The sequence below is a fragment of the Chiloscyllium punctatum genome, chromosome 4, assembly GCF_047496795.1.
Source record: "Chiloscyllium punctatum isolate Juve2018m chromosome 4, sChiPun1.3, whole genome shotgun sequence".
NCBI classification, from domain to species: domain Eukaryota; kingdom Metazoa; phylum Chordata; class Chondrichthyes; order Orectolobiformes; family Hemiscylliidae; genus Chiloscyllium; species Chiloscyllium punctatum.
This window is the reverse complement of record NC_092742.1, coordinates 57,187,407-57,212,601: the sequence shown is the minus strand read 5'-3', so window position 1 is coordinate 57,212,601 and position 25,195 is coordinate 57,187,407. Positions and strand designations below refer to the sequence as shown.

Below are 25,195 nucleotides of genomic sequence, written 5' to 3'. Positions count from 1 at the left end.
GCCTTTTACAGCCCTTATGCCAGCATGAAGTGGCACATCCAAAATCCTTTGGTGTAGATTTACAACTCGTGGAGTGAAGAAATTTCCCTTCATTTCAGTTATCAATGATTAACCTCTTATCCTTAAACTTTGTCCTCATGTTCTAGGTTCCCCCGTTAGGGAAGACTCTAAGTATCGACCTTGTCCAGCCCTTTCACAATATTGAATTGTTTAAAGAGATCACCTTGTTATTCTAAACTCCAGAGAATATAGACCTAATATATCTAGCATCTTTTCATAGGATACTCTTCTCATCCCACAGTCTGATGAACCTGGTGCCAATCAAGCGGGCTGCTTTGTCCTGGATGATGTCAAGTTTCCTGAGTTCGAGCTGCAGTCATCCAGAAATATGTGGAGAATATTCAATCCAACTCCTGATTTGTGCCTTGCAGATGGTAGACAGACTTTCAGAGTCAGAAGATGAGTTGTGTGCTGAAGGATTCCTCGCATCTGACCTGCTCTTGTAGCCATTATATTTATATGGCTGATCTAGTTCAATAGCTTTGTCTATCACTGTCCTAAGCAAGGTTAACTCTCATTTCTCTGTACAGATGCTGTCAGACCTGCTGAACTTTTCCAGCAATTTCAGTTTTTGTTTCTGATTTCCAGCATCTGCAGTTCTTTTGGTTTTCATTCTCTCTAATACTTGCTGCTTCTACTATTTGGCATGCAAGCAGTCCTGTTTGGTGTATCTCCTGGCATTCCCTCCTGCATTTTCCATTGAACCAACTGATCCCCGCTTGTTGGTAACAGTAGAGTGGTGGATATGTCAGGCCTTGAGGTTGCAGATTGAGATGGAATATGATTCTGCTGCTACTGATGGCTCCTTATGAATGCTCAGTTTTGAGCTGCTAGATCCATTCAAAGTCAATTCCATTGAGCTCACTTGCTCCCACTTGCTCTGTTGTATTACCATTTTTTTTTCATTTTGTAAATCTCCCTCCACCTTTAAATTTAAAGGTTTAAATACAACTCTCCATGGCATCTCTCAGATGAAGGCTATCCCAAAGGTATAGCTTCCAGTTTGTCCAGTATTGTTGAAAGTACCCATGAATCAAACCTGTTTCTCTTACACCGTGCTTTGAACCACACATTTAACTTTCCGATATCATTTACCAAATGCCAATTGCTTGACAGTCGATTTAACTAACAGGCTTGGCTCTGAATTGGGTGGGACTACTTGGAGCAAGCTGCAATTTCAGGAAAGGATATTCCAGTTCCTAATAGGAGTAGGGACATATGGAAACATTCCCATTTTTCCTTACTCACAATAAAGTCATTTAACTTTTATCTTTCTACCTTCTCTGAATTGCTCAGTTTTTGAGGCTGGGAAACCCATGGCCCAAATTCAAGCCTGTAAGTCAATTTAAATATGAGGCTGCAGCTTTATTATCAAAAAGGAATTCCTGATGAAGAGCTTATGCTCAACGTTGACTGTCCTGCTACTCGGATGTTGCCTGACTGGCTGTGCTTTTCCAGCACCACAATTTTTTACTTTGATCTCCAGGATCTGCAGTCCCCACTTTCTCCAAGCTTTATTACAACAGGCAAAGAGATAAATCATGTCCTAAAAGCGAGTTGGCTGTAAATTCCCATTCTGCTGCTTCTAAACTCAGAAGTAGATGGTTCGGGGAGTTGGGTTGATGTTTGATTTGAGATTTAAAATTCTTTTTAACAACTCACCTCTCCCCAGCCATCCATCTTTGAGAATTAAAATTATTCCCTTTTTTCCTGTTTAATTGCACTTATACCATGTCACAGTGCAAGTTGTTGGTTTTGCTGGTTTTTAACACTGTGAAATGAATTTTGAAGATTTGTTGCTGTCTTGTATATTAAAAAGCATTCATAATAATTGCCTGATTATGGACAAAGCCATACTCAGTTTGAGTGTTTTTGAGACTAGAACAGTGAATTGAGGGGGTACCTTTTCATTGTCTTCCATTCCTTTACAAGCCTCAAACTTTCTCAAAATGAGCATAAGCATGTTAGTGTAAGTATTGACTTTATGGGTGCCATTCTTCCCATTGCAGATCAATAAATGCTAGTGCAGTGTAAGATATGTCATCAGTCATTGAGAAAGATAAATGTATAGTGAATTCTAAAAGACTTTGAGAGGGTAAGTAACATCAGATATTTTGCCCCCACTACTTGGTATATCAGTGATAAAGGAGGATTGAATTAGGCCACTCATCAGAACAGCAGTGTGTGGTGAAATTGATATAATAATCTGGTCAGCAGATATATTTTATTTTGGGATTATACAATGAACATTTGAAAAGGAAGAATGTAAACGTGTATCAGAAAGAGAGAGCAATGGGATTACAACAGATAATGCTCTTGTTCATTGACTCCAACACTTGGGAAAATTTGATATCATTTGTTTTGTTGGGTCCAAATAGGTACAGCTTGTTGATGTTATGAGAGTCTGTGGCCATGAATTCAAATTCCAAATGTTGCATTTCAGATCTAAAGTTAATGCAATTTACTTATAAACTTCAACTTTCTAAAACTTTTCCTGTAAGTAGTTACCATGCTTAGTGTTCTTTTAAGTACATTTTTATATTGAATGTTGCTGGCAAGGCCACCATTATTGCCCATCCCTAAATGCCATTTTAGCAAGTAGTTTGCTAGGTATTTCAGAGGGCATTGCTGTGGCTATAGTGGCACATCAAGGCCAGATTGGATGTCGTCAGTGCTCATCTAAGGGTCACCATCACTGAGACCAGCTTTCAGTTCCAGATTTATGAATTGAATTTAAAGTGTCGTGTTAGGATTTGAACCAGTGTCATCAGAGCATTTGCCTGGACCACCTTAGTTGTTAGTCCACTAAGATTGCCATGAAAATGCCATCTCACCCTATTTTATATATGAATGTTTTGTCCCTTTGCAGAGTTAGATGATGATGATGATGATGAGGAAGACTCAGATGAAGACAGCATGGATTATGAAACGGAAGTGCCTTCGCTGCCATATGTAACACCTGGCGGTCCCATAAGAGTCAACCGAAACTTGACAAAAGTGATGGAGATGTCCTATCAGCTTCCAGATTCCTTTGAGTGGAACCAGCATGATCAAGGTACTAAAAATCTGGGTAAGAATAAATAACTTCTTATTTATTTGCTATTTTTAAACAGCATTAAAATAAGATGTTAGCTCAGTACTTGGACAACAGTACGTTTTAATATGATGACAAGATATTGGGAACTTATGCATTATGCCCTCATTTAGGATGAGATTTGACTCTCCACATGAAGGATTAGTATGAAACTTAATTTTAAATCCAAATGAATGTATATTGTGCTGTTGTATCTGGAAACAAAATAAAACTTAGATTTATGAGAGGTAGTCCTGACATGTTCAGGTAAATATGTAAATATATGTGCACAATGAGATTCTTTTCTGCATTTTGTAAACTCTGCATACTTCTTGTTGGCATTAATGCGATGAAGGAAATTGCCTCATATTATTGTGGTTTAGTAACAGGAAGGAAGTGACAATATTAAATTGGATTCATACAAGGTTTGAAGTCATTTTCTTTCTTAATTTGTACAGAGTTGCATTTTTGGTGGTGCATTCTGTGGGGTGTCCCATTTCTCTACTGCAATGGCTGGACCAGTGTCATGGTTTAGGCACGAGAACTTCTGCATGTATGCCTTTCAATAGCTGGGTTATTCATGTAGTGCATTAAAGTGAGAATGACCAATATTGGAATTTCCAGATCTTGTGACTTGTGCCCCAATTATAATTAACAACTAGCTGAGATAGATATACTTGATGTAAATATTTGCATGAGTATTTTGTTATTTCTGTGCCCCCCAAGCAACTTGGAGCAGTTGCATTAGGGCTTTTACAGTATTTGAGATTTTGTCGACAATAACCTGAGGCGATGTGAAATCACTCCATGTTCTGTAGATCAGCCACCAGATGCACACAATAGTAATAAAAGCAAAATACTGTAGATGCTCGAAATCTGAAATAAAAATAGAAGGTGTTGGACAAGCTCAGCAGGTCAGGAAGCCTCTGTGGAGAGAGAAACTTAGTTAACATTTTGTGTCTGATACGACTCTTCTTCAGAACAGTTCCTAGTTCAGTTCCCAGTATTCCAAAGCATGTGCAGGAAAATAACTGCTCAAATTTGCTCAGAACAGTTTCGAAGAAGGGTCGCTGGGCCAGAAATGTTATCTACTTTCTCTGCACAGATGCTGATAGACCTGCTGAGTTTCTGCAGCAATTTCTGTTTTTACTGTAACAGAGTGACCTGGTTGTGAATATGCAGCAACCATTTAAGGTGGCAAAACTGATAGAGAGAGCTGCTAATAACAGATTCTTAATAAGGGTAAAGATCACAAAAGCAGGGAGGATAAATTGAACTTATTGGTTAGACCTCAATGGAGTTTTGTGCACTGTTCTGATTGCCACATTTTAGGAAGGATGTGAATGCATTGGCAAGAGTGCAGAACAGAATGGATCCAGCAATGAGAAACTTCAGTTACAAAATTGGAAAAGTTCAGACTGGTCTCCTTCAAATGTTGAGGCTGAGGGGAGATTTGATAGGAGTCTGCAAAATCATGAGGGATCTGGACAGAGTAGACGGAGGGAAATTGCTTCAGCTTGTAAAAGGATCGAGAACCAGAGGGCACAAATTTAAAGTATTTTGCAAAAAAAAAGAAAATGTGAAGTGAGCAAACTTTTTTCACATAATGAATAGTTAGGCTTTGGAGTGCACTGCCTGGAATTGTCGGGTAGGCAGGTTCAATTGAGGCTTTCAAGACAGCATTTGATTATTACTTAAATAGAAACTTTGTGCAGGGTTACTGGGAATGGCACCAAGTCACAGTGCTCAGAGAGTGGTTAAACACGATGGCATCCTTTTGCACCGTGACAATTCTGTGATTCTATGCAGTATTATTGAGATGGCTATCTAAACACACATTCTTCAAGTCTTTGTGACCATTATAAGAAGTGCAGGGGATCTAAGACAGTTTAAAAATGATTGGTTGGTAGCAACACGACAAAGGGAGAAAGTTCCCTATATTTCAGGCAAGGAAACTTCAGTTAACGTTCCAGAAAGTGTTCACACTTGTAGCTGTTACAATAATGTTATTTGTTTGAATGCATTGGCCAAAGTTGACAAAAAGCCCAATGGACTCTTGTAAGGATAGTTGTTGACCAAAAGCTTATAGTGGAATCAGATATTCTCTCAAAACAAATGGCTGCCAGGATGAAGCGAGGAGGTTGTGCCCTGGAACTGCAGGTCAAAACACAATGTTGTGAATGAAGGATGATCCATCAGAATGTGGCAGTATTACATGTCCTTGATTTTACACAAAGCTATTAACCAATCAGTAAGGAAGAATATCCTAGTTTAAAAGCATATTTAGTTTGAAAATTGAAGACTCCTGAAAAGATCCTTCATGGTTGAAACTCCTTGCAATCTGATGGTGACATCTTTGTACATGACAGTAGCAACCTCCATGGAATTCCCCAAGGCCAAATGATTTTCCACATAGTCAGCTTTTCATCTTCCATCTCCTGTTTGAGCTGTTTTCATACTGGGTTGATTTATAATACCTCTAATATTTTCATACTTCAGGCTAAGTGCTGGATTATAAAATCAAGAACCAGCAAATGTCCTTACAGATATCTCATGAACTCCATCAGTCTTCCAGCCAGCTTTTGTCAGGCTATGAGGAGAGCACCTTGTAATTGTTTAAATTTGTATAACTTTTCATTGCTCTGACAATGCTGCTTTCACTCCTCCCCTACTACTCTCAACAATTCCCAAAACTCCAGGGCAGAAGATACTTTGGAGGTGGATCATGTGAGGATGCACCATTACATACTGTTTTTCTAGGTTAGCACAAACAGTAGGAAATGCCCTCTGGGTTGATCACTTGGGTGAAAGATGAATTTGAGGCAATTATTATATTCGACATTAAATTAATCACCCTCATCATATTTGACATATTAGCCTGCAGTATGGTTTAATACACACTGCTGAGTTTGCACTGTCAGCTTATCATTTATTGGATGGTCTGAATGTTCTTGCAGAGTGAAGTGAGTGATGAACAGGGATAATTAATCAGAGGGCCAGTTCGCTGATGCATCACATTTCTTGCTGCAGAGGTTTAGGCTTTTCAATTATTTATCATGTGTGAGCATTCCTGGCAAGGCCATCATTTGGTGCTCATGAACCTTCCTTTATTTCATTCTAGAGGAAGTGGTCCTCCTTCTATTGATGATTTCTCCAAAGGACACTGCAATTCTAATTCTATTATTTTATTAATGTAACAGTACAAATCTGCTGTTTTAAATAAATATAGTCTGCTGCAGTTATGAATTGACATTTCATGAATAAATACATACCTAGACATGACCACATCTAAATACGTATTCATTCTCATACAGCTACAACACTGGCATTTATCCAATAAAGTGGAAAATTGCCCAGGTATGTTCGGTACATAAGATATTGAACAAATCTAAACTTGCCAGTAATGAGACTGATGGCCTACTCTTAATAATTAGTAAAACAATGGAAGATTTTATTGAGCACTGGAAATGAAAATTTACAAACCAGTAACCAACTAAGGAGTGTTCAGTTTGAGCTTTACCAGGACCACTTGGATCCCAACTGTGGTGCTCTAAACATGGACAAAAGTATTGAATTCCAGGCGTGAAGTGAACACAGTTGCCCTTGGCATTGAGGCAGCATTTGACAGGTTTGGTATCACGAAGCCCTCGTCCATGGGAATCAAGGGGAAAATGTTCAACTGGATGGACAAGTAGAAAGGAAGATGTTAATGATTGTTGGAGGCCAGTCATCTCAGCCTGGGACATTTGTTGCTCGAGTTCCTCAGGGCAGTGTCTTAGACCTGACTATCTTTAGCTGCTTCATCAATGGTCTCTCTTCATCATGTGTTCCTAAATGGGGATGTCTGCCCATTACTTCAGAATTCCCTACGCGCCCTCATCCCACGTACTTCTTGTGTAGGCGACTTCTACTGCCTTCCAAAGGTACACAAAGCCAACACACCGGGACGCCCCATTGTGTCGGGCAATGGGACCCTATGTGAGAATCTCTCCGGCTATGTGGGAGGCATCTTGAAACCTATTGTACAGTGGATCTCCAGCTTCTGTCGCGACACTACGGATTTCTTACAGAAACTCAGCACCCACGGACCAGTCGAACCGGGAACATTCCTCGTCACAATGGACGTTTCTGCACTCTACACAGCATCCCCACAATGATGGCATCACGGCAACAGCCTCAGTACTCAACACCAACAACTGCCAATCTCCAAACACCATCCTACAACTCATCCGCTTTATCCTTGATCACAACGTCTTCACCTTTGACAACCAGTTCTTCATCCAGACACACGGAATAGCCATGGGGATCAAATTTGCACCCCAATATGCCAACATTTTTATGCACAGGTTCGAACAAGACTTCTCTATGCAGGACCTCCAACCAACATTGTACACCAGGTACATTGACGACATTTTCTTCCTCTGGACCCATGACGAGGAGTCACTGATAAAACTACACAGTGATATCAACAAGTTTCATCCCACCATCAAACTCACCATGGACTACTCTCGACTGTCTGTCTCATAATTGGACACGTGTCTCCACACTCTACCGCAAACCCACAGACAACCTCACAATGCTACACTTCTCCAGCTTCCACCCAAAACATATTAAAACAGCCATCCCCTATGGACAAGCCCTACGCATACACCGGATCTGTTTAGATGAGGAGGAACGTGACGGACACCTGGAAGTACTCAAGGATGCCCTCACAAGAACGGGGTACGATGCTCAACTCATCGAGGGCCAGTATTGATGTGCCACAGCAAGGAACCATAATGACCTCCTCAGGAGACAGACACGTGCTGCTACCGACAGGGTACCCTTTGTTGTTCAGTATTTCCCAGGAGCTGAAAAATTACGCCATGCTCTTCGTGACCTGCAACACATTATCAATGAGGATGAGCACCTCACCAAGACCTTCCCCACTACTTGCCTTTAAACAACTGCCAAACCTTAAACAGATTGTTGTTCATAGCAAGCTGCCTGGCTCTCAGGACAACTCCATATAACCCTGTCATGGTAGACGCTGCAAGATGTGTCAGAGTGTGGACGTAAATACCACCATTACGCGTGGGGACACCTTCCACCTTGTACATGGCAGGTACTCATGTGACTCAGCCAACGTTGTCTATCTTATACGTTGCAGGCAAGGATGCCCGGAGGCATGGTACATTGGGGAGACCGAGCAAAGGCTACGACAACGGATGAATGGGCACTGCACAACAATCAACAGACAGGAGGGTTCCCTCCAAGTTGGGGAACACTTCAGTCGTCCAGGACATTCAGCCTCGGACCTTCTGGTGACCATCTTCCAAGGTGTGCTTCGGGACAGGCAGCAGAGAAAAGTGGCCAAGCAGAAGCTGATAGCGAAGTTCAGTACCCATAGGGAGGGCCTCAACCGGGACCTTGGGTTCATGTCACATTACAGGTGACACCATTGCACCATACACACACACAGATACTCTTACACACACACACACTCACACACACACACACTCCCACACTCACACATGCACCCCCTTAAGACACTCTGCACTCACTACATACACACACACTTTCTCACACTCTCAGCCCCCAACCCAGATAGATGCACACACACAGACAAAGACCCACATGCACACACATATTTTGTGGGGTGAATTTGTACTTGCAGCATTACATTGTACTTTGCTCAAAAACTGCACGCACTCATGTAGAACTCTGAGATCAAAAACTGCATGAATTTATGTAAAACTCCATTATCTCACTTTAGATTAGAATCAATCTAAACATCATGGCATAGACAGAGAACACAGGGGGCCAACACCTTCAACATATTGTCTAGCTATCACCATTGTTAACAGCTAACCCGAGAATGCAACTTTTTTTAAAAAAAGGTTTTGTGATTTACACATGAAAGAAGTGAAACTATCACTGTATTCGAACAGATGAAAGGCTTAACAGACAATCAATTTTTCAATGTATAATTTCAGTTACATCACACTGTAAATTTTTGCTATAAATTCTGTGTTAGGATTGAGCCGTCCACTATCACCTGATGAAGGAGCGTCACTCCGAAAGCTAGTGTGCTTCCAATTAAACCTGTTGGACTATAACCTGGTGTTGTGTGATTTTTAACTTTGCTAAATGTTTAATCTTATATTGTTATAGAATTGGCATGCAAATCAGTAGGAAGCACAAAATGCAGGATTATACTTGAATTTTGTACATGTAACCTACAATGGAATTTAATGTTCTCTGCTACAATGTATTATTGGTGGAAATTGTGAAAATTAGTTGCTGATTTATGTTGAACATGCATTGATGTCATCCCATTTCTGTCAGACTGGATCCACATATTTTTCAAGCACGATAAGATCATAGCTATCCTATGAATCATGTTCTTTCATTTCACCGAGGATTTTTAAAATTCAATTTTATCATAGCACTTGACGTCATATTTCAACCCTACATGAACTGAAGTACTATATTTCAAGCCTCACTCTTTTGTGAATATGACTGTGTAAATCTAATTATCTGATTTGCTGGTATGTTAAGTTTATATTATTTCATCTTTCACTTATTAATAGTTTAAGATCAGGTTGCCTACCTGCATTTAGTTTCTTGACCATGAAATTCTCTGTGATATATAGAGCGAAACATAAAAGCAGATAAAATAATTTAAAAGATTGTTCAATAAAACCTGATCTAAACAGTGTCACTGTATGAAGCCATGCATTGAAGTACCATTGATCCATTCAGTACTCTCCATTTGATACAGAAATTTACTTATGGCTTCTTTGGTCATGTCATGTGAATAAATTGTGGAATTTTTGACTCATATCTTACGTGTCTTACAGATTTTAAGTCTGCACTAAATATTCTGTCTGGTTCAACATCACTGAGCTATCCAGTAAACTAATTCCAAGTCCTTTATGATCCAAAATTTTAGCTAAGTGATACATGAGTTGAGGTGTCAAAAGAATGTAGTCCTAAATGTGTGAACTAGTTAGATTTCCTGCAAATCCCTACGTGAATTTCTTCTGTTTTTATGCACTTGAAAGTTGAAGCCACTTGTAAATCAGTAAGTTGATTTTAAAATACAGCACACTGTGTGACTATGACTGCATTTATCAGTGTGGTAAATTGTTTATCCTGACCTATTGCCTGGTAGTTGGACCTGGATAGACCTTGATTAGAACAGACTGCACGATGTGCCTTTGATTTTGAAGTTATGCTTTCCCCAGGAAGATAAACTTTTCATTCCTGAATGTAGGTATTTAAACAGAAGGGAGGCAAGACCTTGCTGGAAACATGCAGCAGATCTTCCATTATGGACGGTAGCGCATGGATGAAGTAAATATAGCTTATTGGAGAAACTAAAAATGGAAGTCCATTTATTATGGAGAAAGCAAACATTCTTCAATATTTAGTTGTTTTGCCTTACTAATTTATATGAAGCATACATCTGTTGAGAAATTTTATATGAATTCAGAAGAAGATATCCAAAAGATTACAAAGTAGCACAGCGAAATGGGAAAGATAAGAACATAAGGACTAGGAGGAGGAATAGGCATTTCAGCTCCTTGAGCATTTCCACTGTTTGATACTATCATGGCTGATCTCATCTTAGCCTCAACTCCACTTTGCTGCTCACTCTCCAATATCCCTTCAATGTATTACTACTTAAAACTGTGTCTGTGAAATAGCTGCACAGAGGCCAGTATCCCATCACCAAGATTCTCTTTATTTACATATGCAAAGTACACTGGCTGTGGGCAACATTGGCATTCCTGCTGCTATTTCAATCTGTCTCCTCCTTAGAGTTACTTAATATCTTGGCAGTGTGGAGGAACAGAGGGATTTGGGTATGCTAGTACATACATCCCTCAAAGGTGCCACCCAAGTGAATAGAGTTGTTAATAAAGCATATGGTGTTTTGGCTTTCATTAACAGGGGAATCGAGTTTAATAGCCGCGAGGTTTTGCTGCAGCTCTACAAGTCCCTGGTGAGACCACACTTGGAATATTGTGTCCAGTTCTGGTCGCCCTATTATAGGAAAGATACAGAGGCTTTGGAGAAGGCGCAAAGAAGGTTTACCAGGATGCTGCCTGGACTGGAGGGCTTGCCTTAGGAAGAAAGGTTGAATAAGCTCAGACTTTTCTCTCTGGAGAGAAGGAGAAAGAGAGGAGATCTGGTCAAGGTGTACAAAATAATGAGTGGAATAGATAGTCAATAGCCAGAGACTTTTCCCCAGGGTAGGATTGACTGGTGCAAGGAGTCATAGTTTGAAGATATTAGGTGGAAGGTTTAAAGGCGATGTCAAAAGTAGGTTCTTTATGCAGAGAGTTGTGAATGTATGGAATGTGTTGCCAGCTGTGGTGGTGGAAGCAAAGTCATTGGGGACATTTCAGCGACTGCTGGATATGCACATGGATAGCAGTGAGTTGGGGGGTGCATAGGTTAAGTTACTATATTTTACATTAGGATCAAACCTTAGCACAACATCGTAGGCCAAAGGGCCTGTTCTGTGCTGTACTTTTCTATGTAAGTCTATCTATGTAATCACAGCATTCACTACACCTTGGGATAGTAAATTCCACAGATTCATGACATGTTGAGAAAAATTCAGGGCAGACTGTCTTTTGATTGTCAAATTATCCCTGACCTTTTGAAAAATGTAGGGATTATGGGGGGAAATCTGGGAAGACTAAACAGAAGCTTGTTAAAATTACTTTTCTCCTCAGACTACATGGCAACTGAAGTAACAGTACATTTAGACTCTTTAAAAATGAAATGTGGACAACATAATTATCTGTTAGCTTTCTTCTGAAAATAGATTATTGTTCCTTTTCAGCTGAAATCTAGTGTCTAAATCAATATTAGATACAATTGTAATTTTATTTCTAATACTTTTGGAACACTGCCTCTACCACAGCAAAATAACAAAGTCTATGGATACTCTATTCTTGAAAGGAAACTAATCTGAAGTTAAAATAATTCATGGAAATCCAGACCAGTAGGTTTCCATTATGCTGCTAACCATACCCCCCATCCCATTCCTCGTGGTCCATGTATTAAAATGTTAACAAATAAGCCCTATCCCTAAAAAGCCTGATAATTTAAGGCTTAGCAGCAACAGGGAAACCTGCTGGTCTGGGTTTCTATGAAGGTTATGGAATTTTAACTAATCATTGGTCCTTTACCACTGATAAACAGACCCTTGACTCCAAAAGAAGGACTGATAGCAGCAAACTACCCAAACTGCAACATAACAGTGGTCAGTTTTCACTGGTCATGAGTCTGTGATTTACGATTATACTATGGTTCTTCAGGTGACCGACATTCTAATATTCCAGTTGAGGACTGGTGTCATGCTTTCAGGATAAGCCCCTTGTATGAAATACCTTTTGTGCTTTTCCAGACAGTTTTCAAGAAAGATGTGTTACTCTGCAACTTTTGATGTGTATCTCAAATCAAAGATTCTTTTTGTTCCATCTTATATACAGAGTCCTGTGCTCAGACAGTGTGAACTTTATTTTGGAGTGTTTAAAGGAATCAACTCTTTTTTTTTTATAAGCTTTCATTTATAGCAGAATATATCTTTTAACTTTACCTCTCTCTCACTATGTGTATCCTTCACATGACAGTAGGTGGGAGTCTGGGTGATAGGACTGCTTCTTGATCCCTGGGAGTTGGGAAAGCTGGAGATGTTGTGGCTTTGACCTTGCTGTGTTTGGTAATGGTCCAACTCCAGACTGTGAGGGTTGGAGTTCCATCCTGGTTTCTATGTTGGGTGTCAGATCCGTGAGCTGGAGAGGGATTGAAGAGAGAACAAATTAAGCTGTAAGGTAAGATAAACAACAGATCAAAGGAGAGGGATAATAGGAATGGAAGGGTGAATGGAGATTTGAACACTCTGCTGTGAGCAATGGGAGAGAAGGAGGGCTGCAGTTTATACTTTGCCTGTATCCTCTAATGGAAAAAGTAGCCTGGAGGCATTGGCAGCAATACTGTGTCATGCCCAGAATCTCCTGATCAAAAGGACAGAAGAGGATAGAAAAACAAAAGAATAGAAAATCAAACAATAACATTAGCCAGGAGAGAGAAGCATAATAAAAGCGAAAAGGAGTTAAAAATGGAGACCTTAACGAGAAAATGATGCCAGCAAAGGAAGATAAAAGAAAGAGACCACAACCTCTGATCTGTCATGTGCTACATCTTGGGAGATTCACCCTTTTATTCTCTCCAATTAAATTATCAATTTAGCCTGAAGGAAGATAAAAATCAGCAAATTGCACGACCATGCTATTTTTCATTTGTTATACTCATCATTGCTTTAAAAAAAGAAAATAGAAAGTGGTGCTGGTGGGAATATGAACTAAATTGTGTGAGTGAGAAGGATTTGCAAGAATAAGAAAACTTTTTTTTCTTGCGTGTGCTCCTCATGAGTATACGAAATGCTTTGTTTAATGTTTACCATTAAGCAACCTATTTGCATGTTAATAGATGTTAAAATTATATTTCACATTATGACAGAGAATTATGAAAATCCACTTCAAGCAAATATATACCAACTATTAAAACTGCCCTTCATATTTGAGCTGCTATTCCAGGGATTCTGCAGCTTTATGGCAAGCAAATTCTACAATCCTTGAAGAGGTTAGTCCTTTAAATGTAGCTCTGAAGTGACCTAATCCCCAAATAATGAAATTATCTTATAGGCTGAATAAATAAGAAATTACCGCAGTGGTTTCAGACCAGTAGTTCCAGTGTCTGGAATATAAGAACATGAGTATATCACTTAGCCCCTTGAGCTTATTCCACAGTTTGACAACATCATTTACCAGCCTCAATTCCATTAACCATAATAGCTTTGTCTAATGAAAACATATCAACCTCAGTTTTGAAATTTTCAATTGATCTAGCCTCAACAGCTATTTAAGAGAGATTAGAGTTTGATACTTCACAGAGGCGATCAGTAATGACTAACAGCTCCAGAAAACGTCAGAGGATCATAGAGTCATACAGCACAGAAACCGACCCTTTGGTACAACTCATCATGCTGATCAAGTTTCCCAAATTAAACTAGCCTCACTTGCCTGTGTTTGGCCCATATCCTTCTAAATCTTTCCTATTCATGTCCCCTTCTAAATGTTTTTTGAATGTTGTAACTATATCTACCTGCATCGATCACTTCCTCTGGTAGTTCATTCCACATACGAACCAGCCTCTGGGCGAAAAAAAATGCCCTCAAGTCGCTTCTAAATTTTCCTCATCTCACTTAAAAATGCACCCCTTAATTTTGAACTCCTCCTCCACCCTAGGGAAAAGACCCTTGTCGTTCACCTTATCTACACCCTCATGATTTTATAAATCTCTACAAGGTCATCCTTCAATCCACTATGCTCCATGGAAAAAAAAGTCCCAGCCTATCCAGCCTCTCCTTATAATTCAAGCACTCCAGTCCCGGCAACATCCTGGTAAACTGTTTCTGAACCCTCTCCAAGTTAATAATATAATTCCTATAGCAGGGTGACCAGGATTGTACACAGTACCCCAAAAGTGGCCTCACCAACGTCCTGTACAACCTCACATGATGTCCGAACTCTTATATTCAGTGGGCTGAACAATGAAGGCAAGCATGCTCAATACCTTTTTAACCATCCTATCTACCTTGACACAACTTTCAAAGAACTGTGTACTTGAATCCCTAGATTCAACAACACTGCCCAGGACTCTACCATTAAATGTATAAGTCTTGTCCTTGTTTGTTTTACCAAAAAGCAACACATTGCATTTATCAAAATTAAACTCCATCTGCTACTCCTTCGTCCATTAGCCCAATTGATCAAGCTCCCTTTGTAGTCTTAAATGACCTTCTTCATGATCAACTATACCCCAATTTTGGTGTCATCCACAAACTTACTCACATGGCCTCCTAAATTCTCATCCAAATCGTTTATATAAAGACAAACAAAAGTGGACCCGGCACCAATCCTTGTGGCTCACTGGCTTTAGGCCTCCTGTTCGAAAAACGGCCCTCCACCACCACCCTCTCTCTCCCACTGTCAAGCCAATTTTGTATTCAATTAGCAAGCTGAGCCTGTATCACATCTGATCTAACTAATTAGTCTACCATGTGGAACCTTGTCAAAGACTTACTAAAATTCATAAGTTAAAAAACATAAAGGTGGATAAATCTCCATGACCTAATCAAGTGTATCTCAGGATATTGTGGGAGATTGGGGAAGAAATTGCAGGGCCTTGAGCAGAGATATTTGTATCATCTACAGCTTTGGGTGAGATTCCAGCGGACTAGAGGGTGTCCAGTGTGTGCCTTTGTTTAAGAAAGGCTGTATGGTGAAGTCTGGGAACTGTAGACCAGTGAATCTGACATCAGTGGTGAGTAAATTGTTGGAGGAGATTCTGAGAGCTAGTAATTATACCCATTTGGAGAGACAAGGACTGATTGGGGATTGTCAGCATGGCTTTGTGCATGGGAAATGGTGTTTCACAAACTTGATTGAGTTTTTTGAGTTTATGACGAAAAGGTTTGATGAGGGCAGAGTGGTAGACATGGTCACGATAAAAAGTAAATGAATTGTTCTCTGGCACATTCAAGTAATTGTGTAAAGCTGGGATGTCTTAGTTTAGCATTAGAAACAATGTGCTGACTAAGTTCTACAGATCACACATTGACTATGTCAGCAGTATAGGAAACATCATTTTCCATTCAATCATTTAAATCCATCTTTAAGCTCCTAATTTTGATCTAAGTTATTAGTATAAACTAAATTATGCTTGAACTTTTTTCAGGTGACTAAAGTGGTAGTTTCGTTAAAGTCAACTATTTTACAGAGTCACATTTTTCTGGCCTGAAGTCTCAGTTAGAACAAGTCAACAACTTGAATTAATCGAGCGTTTTGTGTATAGGAGGACTTCTCAATATACTTTTTAATAAGGGAGGAGTGGACAAAGTAGACAGTGAGGAAAGGAACAGGTAATAATGGGAAGTGCAGAAATGTAGGAGGTTAACAACATGACTTAAATCTAGCCTTTGCCTCTTAAAAGGGAGGACAAAGTCAAAACTTCCATGATGCCATGTTATAATCCAACAGGTTTATTTTAAACTGCAAGCTTTCGGAGCCCCGGCTCTTTCCTCAGGCAGCTACTGAGAAAATACATCAGACAAGAAATTTAAAAAATCAAAGGGTCATACAACTTATGTGAAAGTATTGAACATACCTAGATGGCTATTAAGTCTTTAATCAGTTAGAGTGGAGGTGCAGGTTTCGATTGATAAATATGAAAATCCCATAATTTCTTTTAAGTCACTGCCCCAAGATAACTTCAGGTTTTATCAGAATAAGGGTGACACATCAGGTCAGACAATGCATTTTAGGTGTGAGGCTATGTTTCAAGTCCGTTTATATCTCAGCCTGGAGTCAGACTGGTTTTATTTCCAAATTAGGAATTTATAAAATGACACATTGACTGAGTGTCTACAGATCACGTGTTTTTTGAACAAAATAGAATGTATCTGGGCGGCACGATGGCTCAGTGGTTAGCAGTGCTGCCTCACAGCACCAGGGACCCGGGTTTGATTCCAGCCTCGGGCAACTGTCTGTGTGGAGTTTGCACATTCTCCCCGTGTCTGCGTGAGTTTCCTCCGGGGTCTCTGGTTTCCGCCCACAGTCCAAAGATGTGCAGGTCAGGTGAATTGGCCATGCTAAATTGCCCATAGTGTTAGGTGCATTAGTCAGAGGGAAATGGGACTGGGTGGGTTACTCTTCGGAGGGTCGGTGTGGGCTTGTTGGGCCGAAGGGTCTGTTTCCACATTGTAGGGAATCTAATCTAATCTGCGTATGAGTGTGTGTGTGCTTGAAAGAGAGTGAGCTGAATAGGATGCAAGAAGTCCTCTGTCCACTGGTGAGGGTATGAGACCAGCTTTCAAATTGTGGGTAGATAGTGTGAACTGATAGCTATGGCTATCAATACCAAGATTCTAGTCCCAAGAACTTAGATATAGATCTGTAAAAAATCCAATGCCCATTATTATCAACCAGACCAAATCCCTTCAAATATTCAGAAGATAGTCTAGACACTAACATTTTCTTACTTAAACGGTAGATGTAAAGTGTTGATTTCCAGATAAAACCAGGACAAAATAACTTCTTAAAGCCACAATATCATTATACCATTCAAGATCAGAGAGTGTATCTTCAAATGTTACATCCTTTGTTGCATGTCACTAACTTCCCATACTGCTCAATGCACTACATCTGTAACACTCACCTGCAAACAAATTGACCTTAAGCATGACATGCCCCTCAAATTCATTGCTTCACATTATCCTTATACACATGGTATTTCCGTAACCCTCACATCCACATCTCAGGTTGTACACACATACCCAATGACAGATCCATCATTTAAACAGACTGCACTATACTCACAGATACAATTCCCTCTCACTGACAGGGCAAGGTGGCACATAATGGAAGACAGTGCCACCTTACCAGCAAGGGACAGGTAATGAATGTAATCGCCTTGATAGAAAATCATTCGTTGCAACTCTAGAACAATCAGGTTGTGACCAGAAGCCTGGAGGATTTGGGATAAGAGTGTTGAGCTCTTTATTGGTTTAAGCCAATAAAGAGTTCAATACCCTTACCCCAAATCCTCTTCCTCACATCCCATATTCTCATACAAGCTGCAGATGCTGTAAACATGCATCTCTTTTCCTTCAAATTCCACAGAGTTCTCACCACAGCCATACTGTTGTACGTTTCTCCTTTCAGACATCCAAGAACTATAACATGGCCAGAGAGAAGTCAGTAATAAAAAGGAATCACTGAGATCACTCTCATGTTTGCCAAAGCCAATTGGAGCATACATTAGAACTTTGATACAGACTAGTCACATGGTGAGACTCTGGGTACAGTTGATCTGCACCTAGAGCACAGGTCAAGGGTAGCTCAGGTGCCAATTCACTGGATGGTGAAGTTGCACATGGTTTTGCTGCAAGAGAGTCAGCTGAATCCTTTGATGGAGTGACCAACAGAAGAAGGCTAATGGCTACGCACACTGAACTGCCTGGTTCAACAGCAGAGTTGCAAGAAAGCATGTAGTCAATGACAAAGAACATACTGCTGTCCAGCACAAATTTGACACAGGGTTGTATGAAGAACTTGGATCCAGTCCTGCTTTTGTGGAAATGGTGGTTAAATCCTCTGTACATTATTGACCCAACCATGATGCAACATCTAACGGTTGATGATTCAACTTCCATTCCAGCAAAAGGAGCAGTCACCTAAGACCTAAAACTTGTATACTCGGACTACTTTCCTGCAAGCTTACTGTGACACCTTACAAGCTCAGACAGTGTAACTGAAGATTCCAGTGTTCAAAGAGACTTGCCGAGTGCCATAGTATTCCAGCAATGTGCCCTCTAACAGAACACAAAAATTGCTGAGGCACCACCCAGAGGAGTTATGGTCATTCACCCTGTCCTCTCTCAGGATTAAAGCTTCCTTCTTCCTGCCACTGTTACTGTGCCAGAACCCTTACAGATGTCATCAACCAGCCAGGCCACACTGCTATTTCCATTACCGTAATTGCGCCATTGAAAAATTGAGTCCTCCTCTAGAGATGTTCAAAATCACCCTGCAAGGCTACTTGCAATCTCCCTTTGTAAAAGCATATAGGAACACCGATCTAGGTAAAGAAGGGGAGAACAGGCACTAAGGAACTACATGTGGGTGCTTAGATCACATTTGTATATACTGTGACATGGTTTGAATTTTAAATTTACATTGGAATATTTATTTTGTTTTGGCTTTTAATTTTGCATTTTTAGCAAAGTGATGGGTAGTAACTGAGGCTAAGATATGGGACTTTGAATGGGAATTTGAAGCTTTATTTACTGTTTTTACTGTCAGATTTGTCAATCACAACCAACAACTTTTTTTTGGTTAGGCTGTTTATCTTCTGTCCTCCTTTTGTTCTCTCTTCTTTCAGCTCCTCCTTCCTTACTGTCATCTGTTTACTTTATTATTTTTTGAAATTTATATAAAGGCTAATATATTTCAATGAGATTTGAGTTCCCACTATCTTAAATAAATTACACAAGTGTTCAAGTTCTAAGACTTTTACTGTGAGAAACTAAACATAGAACATAGAACAATACAGCACAGAACAGTCCCTCTGGGCCTCGGTGTTGCACCAAACTGTGAATTAATGTAAACCATCCCCGAACACTATCCCATCATCATCCATATGCTTATCCAAGAACTGTTTAAATGCCCCTAGCATGGCTGAGTTAACTACATTAGCAGGTAGGGGCATTCCACGCCCTTACCGCTCTCTGAGTAAAGAACCTGCCTCTGACGTCTGTCTTAAATCTATTACCCTCAGTTTGCAGCTATGCCCTCTCATACAAGCCAACATCATCACCCTAGGAAAAAGACTCTTGCTGTCCACCCTATCTAATCCTCTGATCATCTTGTAGCCTTCTTCTCTCCAATGAGAACAGACCCAAGTACCTCAGCCATTCCTCACAAGACCTTCCCTCCAGACTAGGCAACAACCTGGTAAATCTCCTCTGCACTTTTTCCAATGCTTCCTCATCCTTCCTGTAATGGGGCGACCAGAACTGTGCACAGTATTCCAAGTGAGACCGCACTAACGTTTTGTATAGTTGCAGCATGACATCACGGCTCTGGAACTCAATTCCTCTACCAATAAAACCTAACACACCGTATGCCTTCTTAACAACACTATCAACCTGAGTGGCAACTTTCAGGGATCTATGGACATGGATACCAAGATTCCTCTACCCCTCCACACTACCAAGAATCATTCCATTGACCCAGTACTCTGCCTTCCTGTTATTCTTCCCAAAGTGAATCCCCTCACATTTATCTGCATTGAACTCAATTTGCAGCCTCTCAGTCCAATTCTGCAGTTTACCCAAGTGCCCCTGTAACCTGTAACACTCTTCCACACTGTCCACTACTCCACCTACTTTAGTGTCATCTGCAAACTTACTAACCCATCCTCCTATGCATACATCCAAATCATTTATAAAGATAACAAAAGCAGTGGTCCTAAAACAGATCCTTGTGGTACACCACTAGTAACCAGACTCCAGGCTGAATATTTCCCATCAGCCACCACTCGCTGCCTTCTTACAGAAAGCCAGTTTCTAATCCAAACTGTTAAATCACCTTCAATTCCACGTCTCTGCATTTTCTCCAAAAGCCTACCATGTGGATCTTATCAAAGGCATTACTGAAGTCCATGTACACCACGTCAACTGCCCTACCCTCATCCACATGCTTGGTCACCTTCTCAAAAGACGCAATGAAGTTTGTGAGGCATGACCTGCCTAGTAATCAAATTGTTGCTTGCTAGATGATTATAAATCCTCTCCCTTATAATCCTTATCAAAACTTTTCCGACAACTGATGTAAGGCTCACTGGTCTATAATTACATGGGTCATTTCTACTGTCCTTCTTGAACAAGGGCACAACATTTGCAATCATCCAGTCCTCTGGTACTCAACCTGTAGACAATGACGACTCAAAGATTAAGGCCAAAAACTCAGCCATCTCCTTCCTAGCTTCCCAGAGAATCCTCGGATAAATCCCATCCTACCCAGGGGACTTGTCTACTTTCATTCCTTCTAGAATTGATAACACCTCTTCCTTACTAACCACAATCCTTTCTAGTCTAATTGCCTATGTTTCAATCATCTTCTCTACAATATTCTCCTTTCCTGAGTGAAAACCGATGAGAAATATTTGTTTAGCACCTCTCCGATCTCCACAGGGTCCACACACAACTTCCCACTTCTGTCTTTGACTGGCCCTATTCCTATCCTAGTCATCCTTTTATTCCTCACATACCTATAAAAAGCTTTAGGGTTCTCCTTTATTCTATCTGCTAAAGACTGCTCCATGTCCCCTCCTTGCTCTTCTTAATTCTCTCTTTAAATCCATCCTAGCTGATCTGTAACTCTCCATCGCCTCACCAGAACCATCTTGTCTCATCGTTACATAAGCCTCCCTCTTCTGCTTAACCAGAGATGCAATTTCTGTAGTAAACCGCGGTTCCCTTACCTTATCACTTACTCCGTCTTGACAGGGACATACCTATCAAGAATATGCAGTATCTGTTCCTTAAACAAACTCCACATTTCGATTGTCCCCATCCCCTGCATTTTGCTACCCCATTCTATGCATCCTAATTCTTGCATAATCGCATTATAATTGCCTTTCCCCCATTTATAACTCTTACCCTGTGGCATATACCTGTCCATTTCCATCACTAAACTAAACGTAACCAAATTATGATCACTCTCTCCAAAGTGCTCACCTACCACTAAATTAAACACCTGGCCTGTTTCATTATCAAGTACCAGATCCAGTGTGGCCTCCCCTCTTGTTGGCCTTTCGACATACTGTGTCAGAAAACCCTCCTGCACACATTGGACAAAAACTGATCCATCCGACGTATTAGAGTTCTAGCATTTCCAGTCAATGTTAGGGAAGTTAAAGTCCCCCATAGTCGTCACCCTGTTCCTTTCACTACTACCCAGAATTGTTTTGCTGATTCTCTCCTCCACATCCCTGGAACTTTTCAGAGACCTATAAAAAATTCCCAGCAGTGTGACCTCTTCTCCTGTTTCTAATATCAGCCCATACCACCTCAGTAGACGAGTCCTCATCAAAAGTTCTTTCAGCCACTGTTATACTGTGGCTAACAAAGCCACACCTCCCCCTCTTTTACCAACCTTCCTGATCTTAATGAAGGATCCAAACCATGAAACCTGCAATATTCATTCCTGACCCTACTCTATCCACATCTCTGAAATGGCCACAGCATCGAAGTCCCAGGTATCTATTAATGCTATAAGCTCACCTGCCTTATTCTGGATACTCCTGGAGTTGTCAAACCAGCTTGCTGTTGCCAACACATTCCTGTGACCGTGAAATCCTGTCCATTTCCTCCCTACTCTTATTCTCCTGTGCACTGGAACTACAACTCAGGTTGCAACCCCCTTGCTGAGCTAGTTTAAACCCACCCAAACAGCGCCTGCAAATTTCCCACCCTGGATATTCGTACCCTTCTGGCTCAAATGAAGACCGTCCTGTTTGTGGAGGTCCCACCATCCCCAAAATGAGCCCCAATTATCCATATACCTGAAACCCTCCCTCCTGCACCTTCCCTGCTGCCATGCGTTTAGCTGATATCTCTCACTTCGCTATCACATGGCACGGGTAACAAACCAGAGATAACAATTCTATTTGTTCTAGGTCTCAGCTTCCACCCTAGTTCCCTGAAATCCTGCCTTACATCCCTATCCCTCTTTCTACCTATGTCGTCGGTATGGACCATGACTTGGGGCTGGTCATCCTCTCCCTTCAGGACTCCAAAGACACGATCTGAGACATTACGGACCCTGGCACCTGGGAGGCAACACACCAACCGTGCGTCTCGATCGTTCCCAACAAACCTTCTATCTGACCCTCTAATTATTGAGTCTCCAATGACTAACACTCTCCTCCTTTTCCCCACTTCCCTTCAGTACAATAGGGACAGACTCTGTGCCAGAGACCTGTACCCCAAAACAGTATACTTGTGTTTCAGGGGAACAACCACAGGGGATCCATGCACTGACTTTTTATCCCCCTTCGAACAGTTACCCAGCTTTCTTCGTGCCTAGGAATAACTACTTCCCTGTAGCTCTTACCTTTCATAGACTCTGCCTCCTGAATGATCTGAAGTTCATCCAGGTTCCACTCCAGTTCCCTAACACAGTCTTGGAGGAGCGAGAGTTGGGTGCACTTCCTGCAGAATGTACTTGGTTGGGACACTAATGGCATCCCTCACCTCAAACATCATGCAGGAGGAACATTCCTCTCCCTGCACTGCCATCCCTGTTAGTCCCTTCATCAGAAAGTAAAACTAATAAAACTGCACAAAAGATAACCTTTATTTATTTCTTAATGCAACTGATAACTCCATGCTGCATAGATATATTTTATAGCAGAGATGCAGTCTTTAAAGGATTTCTTTTTTAAAGTCATTCTAATGGATCCATTTCTCCCCACTTTGCTGAGATGTAATGTCCAGTATCTAGTGAAGGTCCTTTCTTGAGAATTACTGAAGTTCCATTAGTAAGCCTTACTTCAGTAATTTGTTCTCCTGGCTTTACCAGGCTGTATCTCTCAGTGGCTTTCAATCCTTGCAAATCCCTTTCCCTTATCCAGAGGACAAGCTTTCTTTAACGGTCTGTCTGGTAGCTAGTAGAGGACAGATTTCCCCTGCAAACGGTGTTACTCTCTTTCTCTCTGTTCAAAACCTCTGAGATGGAAAGTATGAAATAGCAAAATATCAAACTTAAAACCTTGTGTTCTGTTGTTAAGACTGTATTTCAATACCAATTGATCAATTAGCAATGGTAATCAGGTCATGCAAACATCGTAATCAGGTCTTCTTATTACTCCATGTTACATTAAATTAATACAAATTGGAAAAGGAGAGAAACACAAACTGGAGGAGGAGGAGGGAGAGAGAACGGGCCATCATGCATATAAAAGGAAGGTTAGATCTCATGGAATACAGGGAGAACTAGCCATTTGGATACAGAACTGGTTCAAAGGTAGAATGCAGGGGGTGGTGGGACGGTTTTTTTTTTCAGACTGGAGGCTTGTGACCAGTGGAGTGCCACAAGGATTGGTTCTGGGTCCTCTACTTTTTGTTATTTACATAAATGATTTGGATGTGAGCATAAGAGGTGCAATTAGTAAGTTTGCAGATGACACCAAAATTGGAGGTGTCGTGGACAGCGAAGAAGGTTACCTCAGATTACAACAGGATCTTGAACAGATGGGCTAATGGGCTGTGAAGTGGCAGATAGAGTTTAATTCAGATAAATGTGAGGTGCTGCATTTTGGGAAAGCAAATCTGAGCAGGACTTATACACTTATACACTTGCTGAACAAAGAGACATTGGAGTGCAGGTTCATAGCTCCTTGAAAGTGGAGTCGCAGATAGATAGGATAGTGAAGAAGGTGTTTGGTATACTTTCCTTTATTGGTCAGAGTATTGAGTACAGGAGTTGGGAGGTCATGTTGCGGCTGTACAGGACATTGGTTAGGCCACTGTTGGAATATTGCATGCAATTCTGGTCTCCTTCCTCTCGGAAGAATGTTGGGAAACTTGGAAGGGTTCAGAAAAGATTTACAAGGATGTTGCCAGGGCTGGTGGATTTGAGCTATCGAGAGAGGCTGAACAGGCTGGGGCTGTTTTCCCTGGAGCATCGGAGGCTGAGGGGTGACCTTATAGCGGTTTACAAAATTATGAGGGGCATAGATAGGGTAAATAGACAAAGTCTTTTCCTTGGGGTTGGGGAATCCAGAACTGGAGGGCATAGGTTTAGGGTGAGAGGAGAAAGATATAGAAGAGACCTAAGGGGCATCGTTTTCACACAGAGGATGGCACATGAATGGAATGAGCTGCCAGAGGATGTGGTGGAGGCGGGTACAATTGCAACATTTAAAAGGCATTTGGATGGGTATAAGAATAGGAAGGGTTTGGAGGGATATGGGCTGGGTGCTGGCAGGTGTGAGTAGATTGGGTTGGGATATCTGGTCAGCATGGACTGGTTGGACGGAAGGGTCTGTTTCCATGCGGTATATCTCTATGACTCTTTGACTGTGCCCTGACATTAATCATTGCGGTCAATACTGTAAAGCATCTCAGAAGTAGGTTTCATTTACTCATTACCATCCTTAAATCTTTGTACCTTTATTCATTAATGTCCAAAAATGTCATTCATCTTGCTATAAAAACATGTCATATGTTTTATTTGGTGATGCATGGTAATGTCTTTGGCAAAACCATCTTCAGCTGCTTCATCAATTACTTTCCTTGAATCATAAATTCAGAAGTGGGGATGATCACTGCTGATGTGTAATGTTCAGCACCATTCACAGCTTCTCAGATACTGAAGAGTCTGTATTGAAATGCAACAAGACCAATAACATTCAGGCTTGTATTGAAAAAGG

General features: G+C 40.8%; 1 protein-coding gene across 8 annotated transcripts in view; it reads left to right on the top strand.

Moving 5' to 3' along the window:
- The window catches only part of LOC140476347 (uncharacterized), a 110,620-nt gene that overhangs the window by 26,298 nt on the left and 59,127 nt on the right, over positions 1-25,195 (top strand). For 4 of the 8 annotated variants that reach the window (XM_072568810.1, XM_072568806.1, XM_072568807.1 and 1 more), the window contains one exon: positions 2,930-3,130. In XM_072568810.1, the coding sequence (XP_072424911.1) occupies positions 2,930-3,130 (201 nt within the window). Of the gene's footprint in view, positions 1-301; positions 1,618-2,929; positions 3,131-8,282; positions 9,889-25,195 lie in introns of those variants that run through there. The other 4 variants (XM_072568813.1, XM_072568812.1, XM_072568809.1 and 1 more) reach the window with 4 other exon arrangements.